The sequence below is a fragment of the Sitophilus oryzae genome, unplaced genomic scaffold, assembly GCF_002938485.1.
Source record: "Sitophilus oryzae breed Bouriz unplaced genomic scaffold, Soryzae_2.0 scaffold_1508_pilon_pilon, whole genome shotgun sequence".
Classification (NCBI taxonomy): Eukaryota; Metazoa; Arthropoda; class Insecta; order Coleoptera; family Curculionidae; genus Sitophilus; species Sitophilus oryzae.
In genome coordinates this window covers 2,593,674-2,608,298 of record NW_022146179.1, presented here as the reverse complement: position 1 = coordinate 2,608,298, position 14,625 = coordinate 2,593,674, and the positions used below count along the sequence as shown (strand labels likewise).

General features: G+C 33.5%; 1 protein-coding gene across 7 annotated transcripts in view; it reads left to right on the top strand.

Moving 5' to 3' along the window:
- LOC115878401 (kinesin light chain) overlaps positions 1 to 14,625 on the top strand; it is a 66,030-nt gene that overhangs the window by 13,674 nt on the left and 37,731 nt on the right. For all 7 annotated transcript variants that reach the window (XM_030894900.1, XM_030894902.1, XM_030894899.1 and 4 more), the window contains one exon: positions 970 to 1,183. In XM_030894900.1, coding sequence (XP_030750760.1) covers positions 970 to 1,183 — 214 coding nt within the window. The remainder of the gene's footprint in view (positions 1 to 969; positions 1,184 to 14,625) is intronic.

Sequence of the window (14,625 nt, the reverse complement as noted above, 5' to 3'; positions counted from 1 at the left end):
ATGTATAAATGGGGTTAATCAAAATAGAACAAGCCAAAATTTTTATGAGGAATAGATTTTTCTAAAAATGTCAATAACAAAAAGTTTTTCCTCTTGTAACGACAATCACAATGCAACAACCAAATCACAAATGCAGAAATTACTAATATTTAACCAATTAATACAACTTTCTTGTTTAAATTATTTTAGATCCTGCCTTGTAATTTAAATAAAAATATTACCAAGACATCATAATATCCAATTTGTCAGTCATACTTTGCAAAAAAAAATAAACACTTTTAAATAGATTTTGTACTATTGCCATTGGGGTTATTGTCCGCAATATTATGTTTTTTGTATTGTGTATGAAAGGAGGAAATCTAAAAATATATTTTATTTAATTACCGGTCAACTACACAGTTGTTTTATCTCGCTAAAAATGTATATAGTCGGATATAATGAAGGTATAGTCTGTCCAACGGGAGGATCCCTATCAGCCAGTAGAGTCTGTCAGTTTAATTTACAGCCAAATTGTATTTTCATTCAGGTCATTTTTTAGATGCTGTCTATCGAAATTTTTCCAGACTCTGGGCAGACTATATACTCTTAGACTTATATATTTTTTTAATTACAATAGTCATTTATATGTTATACTTATAATAGTCTCGATAGCACGGTATAATAATAATAGATGGACAGATTTTGGCCATCCGGTATGTCATGACACAAAGTAAGAGCATTTCATGTTCCAATAACTAAATCTATTGGTTGATCATGAAACAAATTTGATGTGATTATTGAGACAACAGAATTTGATATTAGAATCATATTTTTCATTTACATTTACATGAATTCTAGCCTATATACCTAGTCTCTGCTTGCTGATCGAGGCGTTCTATTCACGCATTATCACTTCACCATTACAGTATCTACAAATTTAAAATTATGAAATGACGCGAAAGATCATATATGGCATATATTTTGTTGCAGTAAAAAGATCGAGAGCTTAGGCAAAATGACCGCTATGACGCAAGAGGAGATAGTAGCTGCCGTGAGGACGGTAGCTCAGGGTTTGGAAGCGCTACGTAGCGAACACGCTGGTCTACTTCACGGTATCCCACCTGACGCCCCGGAAGGCCAAGAGAGACAGAGCCTGGTCCACCAGAGTCAGGAGATGATCGAGTTGGGACTGGGAGAGGCTCAAGTAAGTGCCATTTTTATTTGCAAGGATTTTTATTACGTCCCACTTCTGATAACTGATTTGGTGCATTTGAATTTGATTTTTTTTCAATCTACTATTTCAATCACTGTTGATCGCTCCGTATTTATGAAATGATATTCCAAGAATATAAATATATTTTACGAAGTAACGATTCTAAATAATTTTTTTAATTGATTTATTCACTAATAAATATTTCTATGCAGTCTATCCAACGGGAAAATATGTCATTCACACACAACATCGTTCCAATTTACGGGTAAATTATATTTTCCGTTTTGGATGTCACGTGATTAAGCTTGACCGGCACAGCGTTGTCCACTTTTAGATATTTTCTTTTAATCAAAATATTTTAGGAAACAAAAATAAATTAATTATAAATATATAAACATTTATTATTTACGTCAACAAAACTCACCTTCTTAACAGCACTTAAGGGACATAAAGGGCCATTACTACCGCTTTCCCGTACAAAATATTTTAATAAAGTTGCGATGAGATTTTTTACAGCTATCAAGCTATCTTGTACACTTCCCACTAAAAGAAGTTTTAAAAAGAACAATGTTCGACTGCAAGGTCTGCTAGTAAACATTTTCAAGCTTAAAGTACCACAACACTATTAATTTAAACAAAAAACTCGTAGGGTAAGTCCGATACAGATGCCCCACCGGGTGAGATGGCCACAGCGTGTATATTTCTAATCATGTGACTTATCAGTTGCTTCCCGCTAGATAAGGCAGTAGTTTACCTGCTGCTATTATGGTCTGACATAATTTGAATGTCAATAAAAAAATAGGTTAGTTTTTACAAAGAACTGTTTTTATATAGGTACATATTTTTTTACAGTCAGAGGTCGCGTGGAAATAACGTAATATAATGTAAGTTTTTGGTATTTCATGCCATTTTATATTAAAATACATGCTTCGTGAAGTATCATAACTTCAAAAAATTAATCATATGTCGCTGCATTTTAAAACATTGCGGTGGGGCATCTCTCCCATCGTATTGGGAGAGATGCCACATAGAAAGCTGGTAAAGATGCCCTACTAATTCATTTACTAAAAAGTAACTTTTTTTAATCATGCCTACTGAATATAAAATAAAATATCCCAAAAGCGCTCTGTGGTTTGAAAAAAAGGCTGCTGCTTTGCAAGCGATTAATTCCGACCAAATGGGCATAACACATAATGCATGCTTTGGGAATCCCTGCAAGGACTTTGAGACGTAGGGAGACAAACAACAACACAGAAAAAGCAAGCATAGGTCCATCCTCAACTTTTGGATATTAGTTAAAAAAAAATAAAAAATAACCTTAGATATTTAACCAATATGTATATGTATTTTTTTGCGGGGCATTTTTCCCATGTTGGAAGGCCATCTCTCCCGCAACGTAGAGAGAGATGGCCAATTTTCTTTTTTTTTATTGTTCTCTTACTATTATATATACTTACTTATTATATTACTATCTTAGTCCTATTATGAATTATTATTAAAGATAGTTTAGGATTGCATCATTAGTTTCATTTAAAATTTACCAATATGTATTATTAGCCCCAAAAGAAAAGTTGGGCATCTCTACCGGACTTACCCTAATACAAAACTAAAGTGTCAAAACGAATGATAATATCAGGAAATAAATAAATAAATGCGGCAACTTGACATTTTTTACAGTAGAGCTACCACCTGAGTCCCCAGCGCGAAATTAATTTAAATTAATTAAATTCCAGTTATTCAGTAGGGCACCGAATATGTCTATGGTTGGCAACAATGAATTTAAAAATCGCGCCCTCGATTGCGTAACTAAAAGTTTAATTGATATGGAATATAGATGGCTATTTTTTTTATAGAAATTCTACAAGTCAGGTCCTGCCTTAGATAGTGTCTTTCTAGTCATCTGTTTGCTCATATTTCACTTCTGTCTCTTAAAAATGGCCGATAAATCTTGTTTCTGACTGATATTCTTTTTTTTACAAACTTTTCTTTTATTATTGCCCTCTATTTGTTGGTACTTAAATATTCCTTTTGTTATTTTGAAAATTGGCCAAGCGCCATCACCGATAGCATAAATTTCGGATAATGTGTTAAGCCGAAAATGATTTTTAATTTCTTTGAGAGTGGAAGCCCGATAACTTGTTTATTTTAATGTTACTCAAATGCCGCTCTCATAAAATCCCATGTAAATATTTAGACAGTCCACTTATATAACGCGAATTTGACGTTTATATGTATATATTATGTCAAAAACTTATATACATGTAAAGGTCGGCACGGTGTGGTTTTGGGTGCCGATTTTCGTGTGTACGAAGAGTACAGTCAGTATGTGCTCTGTACAGGGTGGGTCAAATTCGACGCTTTTAAATGGAAACACCCTTTTTTATAGGAGATAGACGAAAACTAATATCGGTGTCTGGAGTTCAATTTTCATCAAAAACATGATGGTGAAAACCGCACATCAATATCTGTTACCCTTTCGGAGTTACGGGGTGTTTTTCAAAAATGTGCATTTTTAACAAATCGCTGTAACTTTTTTGCTATGGAAAATTTTGTATTTCTATAAAAACATTTCCAAAGCACCTTTTTACGTAGAATTTAATGGTTTAAGTATAATTTTTATAAAATTAATAATTTAAGAGTTATCAACAGAAAAATTGATTTTTTATTTGGGACACCCTCTATATTTTTAATTAACTGAAAAGAATTTAAAATTACCTTTCCAAAAATATAGCATACTTGATATTTTGTTATAATCCCCTTCGAAATACAGAATTTTTAAAAGTTCGCCACTTTTAACTTTGGACTTTTGGCTTTGGACCCCTTATTGATGATATGCCCTTAATGGAACTCGAAAACATATTTTTCCAGCAAGACGACGCACCGCCTCTGAACGCTGAAGTTATCAGCAAATTTTTGCAGCCAATTTCAAGAATAATTGAATAGCTAACCAAGATCCCAGCCGTCGAGGCCGTCTGACTTAGTGCCCATGGATCTAATCCTATGGATATATTTGCGGAAGAATAAAGGTTCCTTATTCTTCCGTATAATCTAGACAAGAATTAGAAATACTTAGCAGTTATGAGAGGGTATTTTTCACCCCTACTGAGTTAATGAATTCCGCGAGAAATGTTCAGAAATTGCCCTGTCTGTCCATAACAGAAGACGGTCGTTATGTCGAACACCTGTAGCAAAATCTCATGTCTTGGTTTGCTATTTATTTTTATAGTTATTAGATATAGTTTAAATGTGTTGATGTTGGTTAAATATATTTTAAATTGTTATAAAATTCTGCATCTCTCATAGCAAATATTATTTTCGTTTTAATTGATGCTCACAGCTAGAACTTTTTGGCATTAGACCCGGTGCCGTTCAAAGCCCACTTATTTAAAGCGGGCGAATTTTTATATACTCTATATCCCGAAGAGGAATCGAGCAAAATATCAAGTGTGTTATATTTTTGGAAAGGTAATTTCAAATTCTTTTCAATAAATTAAAAATATACAGGGTGTCCCATATAAAATGTCAAATTTTCTGTTGATAATTCTTAAATTATTAATTTAAAAAAAAATATACTTAAACCATTAAATTCTACGTAAAAAGGTGCCTTGAAAATGTTTTCATAAAGATACAAAATGTTCCATAGCAAAAAAGTTACAGCGATTTGTTAAAAATGCATATTTTTGAAAAACACCCTGTAACTCCGAATCGATATGCGGTTTTCACCATCTTGTTTTTGACAAAAATTGAGCTCCAAACACCGATATTAGTTTTGGTCTATCTCCTATAGAAAAGGGTGTTTCCATTTAAAAGCGTCGAATTTGACCCACCCTGTACAGTAAGATATACTGAACAAAGAGAGAAGAGCAAGTATTTTCTCAAGCCCATGAAATATAGCGTCGGATTGAGTGGTTATTATGTTATTAAACACTTGGGATATGTAAATATAATCTGTCCAACGACAAGATCCTTGACAGTGATAGATGTATCTGTCATTTTAATTTCAAACTAGTTTGTTTTATTTTACAAAGAAATTAAGTTGGTACAATTGGAATGCAAAGCGGGAAATTAATATATTTTTTTTTGAAATTTTAGTGACGAATGATTACTTAAAATATTATAAAAATAACTGTATTAAACGAAAAAAAATTGGCGCCTGGAGGCACGTATAGCCGCCCATACTAAAATATGTTAATAAAAAAGTATATAAATTATATATACATTTTATCTACAACCGTTTAGTTATAACGTTTTTACATCACTTTTTTTTAGTATTTCAGTTACGTTATGAGATTCATAACACAACTAGTGGTGTTATGAATCTATAACAGAACTAGTTTTTATAATAATGAAAAAAACTACGAACATCTAATAGTTATTTATCAAAAAATATGTGTGACAAATGTCATAGTTAAAGGTGGGCGATTAATATACGAAAATTAAAACAGCATTTTCTTACTTTTCGGTTGTAGATATTAAAACGTTGTACATGACACGTGCGTTTAAACATGATTACAACACTCGTGTGATTAGAACGACGTTCACACTAGTGATGGGCAAAACTGTTATTTTTAGATAACAGTTGAAACTGTTATAGTTATTTATAAAAAACAGCTTAAAATAACAGCTTAAAAATAACAGGTTTCTTTATTTTATTGCTAAATATCTGAAAGAATATGAGGCGGTCACCGCCAGGCGTATTAACGCAGTTGCAACAATGACGTGCTCGGGGTAGTATTTCCAGGGTGTCATAACATTTCTAAATATCGATTGTTATCTAAAATACCTCTCTAAAAACGGGGGTTGTTTACAAATAAGCGCTGTTTACAAATTGCGATATAAAAAAGCCAAAATGCCGCCACTCGTCTATATCTATAAATTCCGATCTACCTACGCCCTACCCCTCGATCCGCGTAGATTCTGAATTGCGTAGCAGTGTACAGGGTGCATCTCACTCGACGGGCGAGAAGCTCTTCGTTATGATTTTACCATTTGCGGTCAAAAAATAGCAATATAAGAAAATGTGTAGTATATTCTTCATAAGTAAACCAACTACACACTAGAGTTCGAATTAATTTTACACTTAAACTAGCATGTACAGTTTGACAAATATAGGAAGAGACTTGGGGATAGCACCGGTCGCGCACACGATAGAGAGAGAACGCATTCGGCGGAAGAGAGATGCAGTTACGCTACGAAAAATCTGATTGAAGCAAATTTGTGGGATGTCCACTGCGCATCGGGGGGCGTCTCTTATTTTATATTTCTCACGTCTCTAGCTATACTTGTTAAGTTGTACCCGCGACTTCGTTCGCATCGAATTATTAATTTGTAATGGTGATGATAAAGCAAAGCAAGAATTTCCATTAACATACAAACTGGATAAAATTTTCTCACATTTGCCAAAAATATGCTTTAAACGTCGAGCAGTTTAAGCAGAATCGTGGTTAATCAATTACTCAACTTTTTGGAACACCCTGTATTATTTTTTAAAAAATTTCAAAATATGTAAAAAAACAAAATAAATTATGCGTGTCCAATCGTTTTCCCGAAAGACTAACCGTTTTTTAAATAATAAATATTGTAATATTTGAGGGGCGTTTTCACCCTCTTGGAATTTGAGATTCGAGAAACCCCTCCTTATCGCACCTCTACACCCCACAGTCAATCCGTTTACCAAAAATCAGCTTTAAACGTCAAGCAGTTTAAGCAGAATAGTGATTACTCAGTGGTCATATTTTATGAAACACCCTGTATATATTTTGTAAAAATCTCAAAATATGTAAAACAACAAAATAAAATATACGTGTTTAAGAGTTTTTTCGAAAAACTCACCAGTTTTTAAATAAAAAATATTCTAATATTTGAGGGTGGTTTCACCCCCTTAGAATTTGAGTTTCGAAAAATCCCTTCTTATCGCACCTCTACACCCTAAAGTCAATCCGTTTTCCAAAAATCAGCTTTTTACGTCAAGGGCTTTAAGCAGGATCGTGATTAATCAATGACCAGATTTTTCAAAACACCCTGTATACATTTTTAAAAAATCTTAAAATATTATTCTGAAAATTTTTCAGAATAAATAAATACTTAAATATTGAAACTTAATAACAAAGTATTGAAACATACAGCGCCATAATATCTCGACCTCCGCCCGTTATGCTCGTAACAGGTTGAAAAACAATATGTATCTAAAACAACTGATGCGTTATTCTCCAACCTGTTTCAAACCTCCGATTATCTCGAACGCCGTTCTGTTATGCTCGTAACAGGTAAAAAAACAACATAGCTAAAACAACTGATGCGTTATTCTCCAACCCGTTGCGAGCCTCCATCGACAATCGACCGATGCAGCAGCGCTCCTTTCCCACTCCTGTTATCTCGACAGCCAGGCGTTATGCCCGCAACTGTTTCAAAAAAGCTGCTTCTTTTATATCCTATTATTTTTAAGCTGTTGTCAGCCCAACACGACGCGCCGCGCCGTAGCGCATACCCCACTCCGTTGTCCGTTGTATCTCGCCTCTTTTATCGATGGTTGTCGAAATAATAGGTTTTCCATCCATACCATAAAGTAACTAAAATAAAAGAGTGTTTGAAAGGTTGTCTAACTTGGCCATAATGTTGCATAGTTCAGTTAGGGCTCCAAAGCGTCGCCACCTGCTACCTGTCACGTGTCATGACAAGATTGACAAGTGACATGACAGCAAATTATTTGTATTTTGCAGTTGTTTACAATTATGTTTTGAATTTTGGAATTTTGTTATTATTTTGTGTAGCATACACTTTGTTTGTTTGTTTTGTGTTTGTGCGTACAGAAATTATGGAGGAAGTTTTGTTACCCGAGGAACCAGAGACCTTATATTTCTCTATGATTTGAACTTTGTTTTGTGCTATGTGTTTTACGGTCATCATGTAATATTTTGTTCAGCCGATGATGTGATTTGAACACGATCCAGGAAAGGGTATCATGCAAAGCAAGTTTGATATGTAAAGACATTGCCCATCTCTGAACTCAATGAACGTAAAGCGAACTGACTATATATTCGCGCCTTGATTTCACAGTGTTGAACATTTGCTACCTCAACTGAACTTCAACTGCTGAGTTTATAAATCCAACTTACAGGTGAATTAATTTTTGATGATGTCTTATTTAAATCTTAATCTGTTATAATAGCATAGATTGCAAACCCTGCGATCTTATATGCTTTGTTAGTGGCGTTGTTAAATACGTTTTATAATACTATAGGTTAATCGAGGGGTAAACCGCTGGTGTATTTTGGTGTACAAGATGTTGGCATTTTTGGCATTTTCGTGGTATTATTGGTATTAGTACTAAATTATTTGGCATTAGTGTACAGAAATTCATCAGCGGTTTACCCCTCGAGGTTAATTCAGCATATGTTTTATATTATCAAATTTAATTTAGCATTTAACTGTAAGCATTTAAAAAGTGTACAATAGTTTATACTTTTCAAATATTCCGTTTTTAAAAATAAATTTTCTGTCAAAATGTTTTTTGCAGTTTAATTTCGTAATATTTTTAAAAATACATAAAATTTTAAATTCACATTTAAACTGCCCGCCTTTTTTGTGGTAGGTAATACAGATACCTATTTTACCGATTACGTCTGTCATATTTCTATTAGTTCAGTTAGGGCTCAAGGGTGCGCTACAATCGATCCTCGTTAAACGTGTTGCCTACTTTTTACTATGGAAATGACAACTCTTTTATTTTATATTTCTCTATGATCCATACTAGTTGTTTTTTGGAATTGCTTCGAGCAGCATCGAATTTCGTGGCGGTGCAGAGCGCCGACTTCGTTTCACGAACACTCGATCTCTGCGTGTCGTTATTTTATATCTGTTATTTTTTAAAAGCAGTAACGGTTGCGTTATGTTATTTCTAAATAATTGTTATAAAATAACAGATAGTTAAATAACAACCCATCACTAGTTCACACTCGTAATCATGTTCATAAACACACTTGTACTGTAAATAACTATTATTAATTATATATATAAATTACTAAAAAGTTCGTAGGCAGTTCTTTTAGTTTCAAAGTAAAGGAATTTTTCCAATTTTTTTTATCTCAAAAACTGCGACTTTGGTTGATTATGACGTTATTACAAATTTTATTGCAAATATTATTCCTAATTTTAAATTGAAAACCGCGTTTCGCTAGCTACTGTAATTTTGGAGTAACGAATTTTTTAAAATTTTTAACCCCCTCCTATACCCCCTTACCAACCCCCCACCACCACCAAAAACTAATGGCCAGATTCTCGGGTGCCACAGTATTTTTGTGCCAAATTTGGTTAAAATCGGTTTAGCGGTTTTTGAGTTATCGTGTTACAGACGGACAGACAGACACAATGAGAGAGAAAAAATATTTTGTATTTAGGTCATTTATGACCCAAATAACCATTTTGACCCACCACACATTTTACACCCATTTTGAGTGAAATTAAAAAAGGTTTTTTTTTGTCGATCTTAATAGCCTACCATACCTGTTGGTATGGTCGGCTAAAAAAATTAGTTACAAAAGTGTATGTGTATTAGATAACACTACATACAAAACCCCTTTAAAAAAGAATTATTTCTTACTTTCAAACTTGGACCTTGGAATAGTTTGGTTACACATTAACATAGTTATTAACTGTGCTCATCCATCCTATAATCAGTGTTCTGTAACTTCTACAATCAACTTAATCGGATATGAAATTATAAAGCACAAAAAAACAATGACTTGGATTTTCGTAAAAGATTAATGATAGTTGTACACGTTAAAGGGTGCATATAAAAGCACAATTTTCAATGAGTTTGAACTTCCTAATTTCACAAACCTAATTTTATCATAGAGAACTCTTGTATGTATACCAAAGAGTATTATAAACCCTAGTGTCTATGGCAGTGGGCTATGCGATTGCATAAAAGGAATTTTTAAGTAGTAATTTATATATTACTGGCTATAATCAAAGTTCTGCAGACTTTGCTATAATAGCTGACTTAGCTAACTTCGTATGGCCTAAGAGTGAAGTGAAAGTTTTTTGTCAGTGGTATGGGTGACTGATTGACCGAATGATTTTGAATGATTGAGACCAATCTATTTTCGTCGTCGTGGTCATTTGATTCAATCGAAGTTGTGGTCATTTGTCTCTGTATTTTTGTTTACATTTTAATTCAATTATTTTCTGTATATGCCAATCTTTCAATCGTAATGGGAATTTTTTCAAATTATCATGATGATAGATTGTAGGAATGCAAAACGTCTACTTTATACCGGATGCGTCTCAAAAGTGGCTCACCTCTATAACTTTTTTATTTTTCAGACAAAAAAAAACGAGATTTGGTATGTTAGTGTATGAAATAATTTAGAAGTGATTGACGTATCCAATTGTTTTTGGTGACTTCCTGTTTTACCGGAAAAGACTGCAACTGTTGATTTTTAAATGACACCCAGTATTTTTTTACTTTATTCGATAGAAAATGATATTCTGAATAGAATGACATATCATATGCCAACCTTTGACATTTTCATGCGGTTCATAACGACAATGTGATTCGAAATATCAAGTGTGTTGTAGCAAATTATTCGTAAAAAATGCTTCTCCCAAATATGCTAATGAGCCACCCTTGTTCTATTTGAAAAAATTGAGATATTATTAAAAATACGATTTGAGCATCTTTTAACTGGCCAGGGTAAAACACGAAAAACATTGGACGACCAAATCTATTTTTTCAAGGCTCCTTGATTAAAAAATAGTGTTTTTGGCACAGCCATGGCACTCTACATTGAAAATTAAAACGCGATTTTTTCAATGCGGAAATATCAAAAATTGACATATGTCATTCTATTTACAGTGGCATTTTTAACGAATAAAGTAAAAATATACAGTGGGTGCCATTTTAATGTTTAGTCATTTTCGGTGAAACAGGAAGTGACTAAAACAATTGAATGCGTCAATCAATCCTAATTTATGTCATATAATAACATACCAAATCTCGTTTTTTTTTATCTGAAAAAAATAAAAAAGTTATAGGGGTGAGCCACTTTTGAGACGCACCCGGTATATTTGAATTAAAACAGAAAAGAAAACGTGTGCAAGTGTTCGTGTTTCTAAACGCTTAATTTTAATACAATTTTAATATGGCCGACCATCTAATATTGATTGCCGTCACGCAAGAATACTTTTCTAGAGCGGCTTTACGTAAAACCGCTCCGAACACATATCTAAACTTAGATCAAATATATTCTTAGACCCTTGGTCGTCGAAAGTGCTTTGTGTGCTTTTGGCATGATTATGTTCAATATCTTCTGAAGTTCGTAAACAAGCTTTAACCACTGTCCCATATATTTCCTAAAAGTAGGGTCACAACAATCAAGTAGGCTCCAACGAATAAACACATTTTTATTCGTTTGTTTATTACGTTATTTTATAAAAGACATAATGAAACAGTTGTTTTTTTCCTCTGGGAACTGAAAACTTGGAAATTCGTATTGCAAAAACTGTGTGTAAAAAGTGTTTATAAATAAGGCATCAAGATGCATAACACGCCTTATCAATTTGTATATAAAATAGACTAATGAGATATATTAACAGTGGACCCTGAATAGACATTGCTCCAAACTGCAGCAAAAATCGCCTATTCCTATATAAAATTCACTACAAATTACGTTACTGCAGCACAATTAGTCTTATCCACTTATATTTGCTTTTTATTTTCTTTATTGTTGCAAATCCCGCATTTTTTCATAGACTTTTTACACAAGCATAATATTACTACTGACGTCTTATCCATTTCAAATCCTCACCAAATTTTAATAAAATAGCATATCTAATAAATCAAGTTAGGATGCAAATATTTTGCTCTAGCAAAAGCCGCAATATGCATCATACTGCAACAAAACCCGCCTTATTAATATAATTTTTGTGTTTTTTCTCTTTTAAAATTAATTATTAATTTTTATTTCTAAAAAACGAGACACAAAAGAGTGATTCCACTCAATGGACACGTTTTTTGTAAAATAATGCTTCAAACATTTTTTTGCTTAAACAGTTTTTGCATAATATCGTTTTTGGGATAAGACGGGTTTTGCAACTTGACGCTTCAAATAATGTCTATGTTACGCACAATACTCGAATTCGGGTAGTACCCGAAAATGCACAGAACTAGGTTTCCCAAACTCGAAATTGTACATTTAAACAAGTATTGCGCATTACAAAATAGCAGAAACTAGTCTTGTGCATTTTAAATTGTGCAAAACTAGTTTGGTGCATTTCAAAATGACCAATACTAGTTATGCTCGTTTTCTTTAAATAAGACGGCAAAAAATAGGGTTAGCAATTTGTTTAGGTTTTAAAGGATTCTTATTTTGATTTTGTTGTGGGTGGAAATACGCAATACTTGGTAAAATAAAATATAAAAATGCAAGAAAAAATGGAAGCCGAGTTCGAAATTCAAGTAAGTCGATTGATGATGGCTAAAAAACAGTAACATACCTAACGATATTGACTGTGTATAAAATGCATGTGTACAAAAAAATGTATTAATAGAGCGTGCAACTCGAAGTGCCACCATTCAAGTTCCTGTTCTAATAAATAATATGCTACTGTATAAATATTCATATAGGTACCTATATTATTATGTATTTATTTATCCATTTATAAAATATTTATGAATAAAGTTTTATTTTTTTAAGTATTTTATTGTCAGTTTAATCATATTTGAATCAAACACATTCAGAAACAATCCATCCTTTGTGTTAGGGCGTTATTGATCAAATAGGAAAAGCAAAACTAGTATTGGACATTTTGAAATGCACCAAACTAGTTTTGCGCAATTCAAAATGCACAATACTAGTTTTGACTATTTTGTAAGGCGCAATACCCGTTTAAATGCACAATTTCCGGTTTGGGAAATATTTTTTGCTCAAAACTAATTCTGTGCATTTTTTTCGGGCATTACCCGAATTCGAGTATTGTGCGTAACATCTTTATCAGAGGTGGCCCATCAGTCGATCGCGATCGACCGGTCGAGGATTTTGTCGTTGGACAGGTTGGGCGTTGGACTAAGTAATTACCTGTACTCAAGGTTGTTTGCCGTTGCCTGCCATGAGTTGTTAGCTCTATTATTGGTCGCTGTATTTTTTTTCAAATAAATAAAACGGCCGTAGTCGGGGATCGAACCGGGTACTTTGGGATCAGCGGTGCGACACATTTGCCGCAGGACAACGGCTACCACGGTCACCACGAATTATCGGGATCATATAAAATATTATATACACTACCCTCTACTCATGCACACTGATTGTAACGTCAATAAATAGTTAAATATAGAGATATGACATTTTACATTTAATTATACCTTATTTCTACGATATATGGTAGGTGTTCTATTGATTTATTAATTATCATGAACGAACTGACCTACATTAAAGATTACTGCCAAGTGATAAACTATTTTTTACTGATACAAATACCCATAAATAAAGATAGGTGTAAAATAGGAAGTTTTTTGATAATCTCTTTGCCAATTAAGTAAAAATATTTACTAGTAGACCACAGAGCACATTATATTGATCATGTTATTTAAATGTAGGTATACTTCCATGAAGCGCAGATTTAATTAGACAGGATAGAGTAATTATTGTGGCAGACCAGCTTCCGTAACTCACACAGAGCAAATTAGTAAACATGTTAGGGAACGTGTTACCGATGTTTTACTATGTGGGTTAAAAGGGATTATTATTAGAGATGAGCAAGAAATCGTAAACTGCGATTCAATCGCAGCGGTTGGCTCTCATAGGAAAGTGCGATTGCGATTTTTTCTATTTACGAGTTTCAATTTAAGCAACCAGTATTACTATAGCTGCGATTTGCGACTTTGTTGCGATTTACGGTTTTGTTGGCATTTGCGATTTTGATGCGATTGAGATTTTGGAAACCGTGATTTCTATCTGCGAGTTTGAATTTTTAGGAGTTTAGATTTTTTTTAGAATTTAGAATGAGTGGGGGGGGGGTTAATCATTGCGACCTTACAGATCTATTGTGTCCCCCTTTCTTGAGTTATAACTCATCATACAGTCCCAGGGCTTTGACAAAAGCCAGTATCTGGGACGGTTTTATAGAGGGTAGTTCTCCATCTCCAATATCAGTCGTACCAAAGTTCATGGCACGAATGGTTGTCGTCTCGGCGCACTCAGTGATGAGGTGTACTGGTGTTTCCCCATTTTCCCCACAGAATCTGCATTCGCCGTTTCTCCTTAGTTTCAATCTACTGAGGTGTTCATTGAGGAGACAGTGTCCTGTTAAAAACCCCGTGACAATCCGAAGATTGTTCTTACTTAAATCCAGGAAGATCTTTGATTTTTCTTGTTCGTAAAGCCCTCAGAAACTTCTTCGAGTGTCTTAAACCGTTGCAAGATTCCCATTCCAGG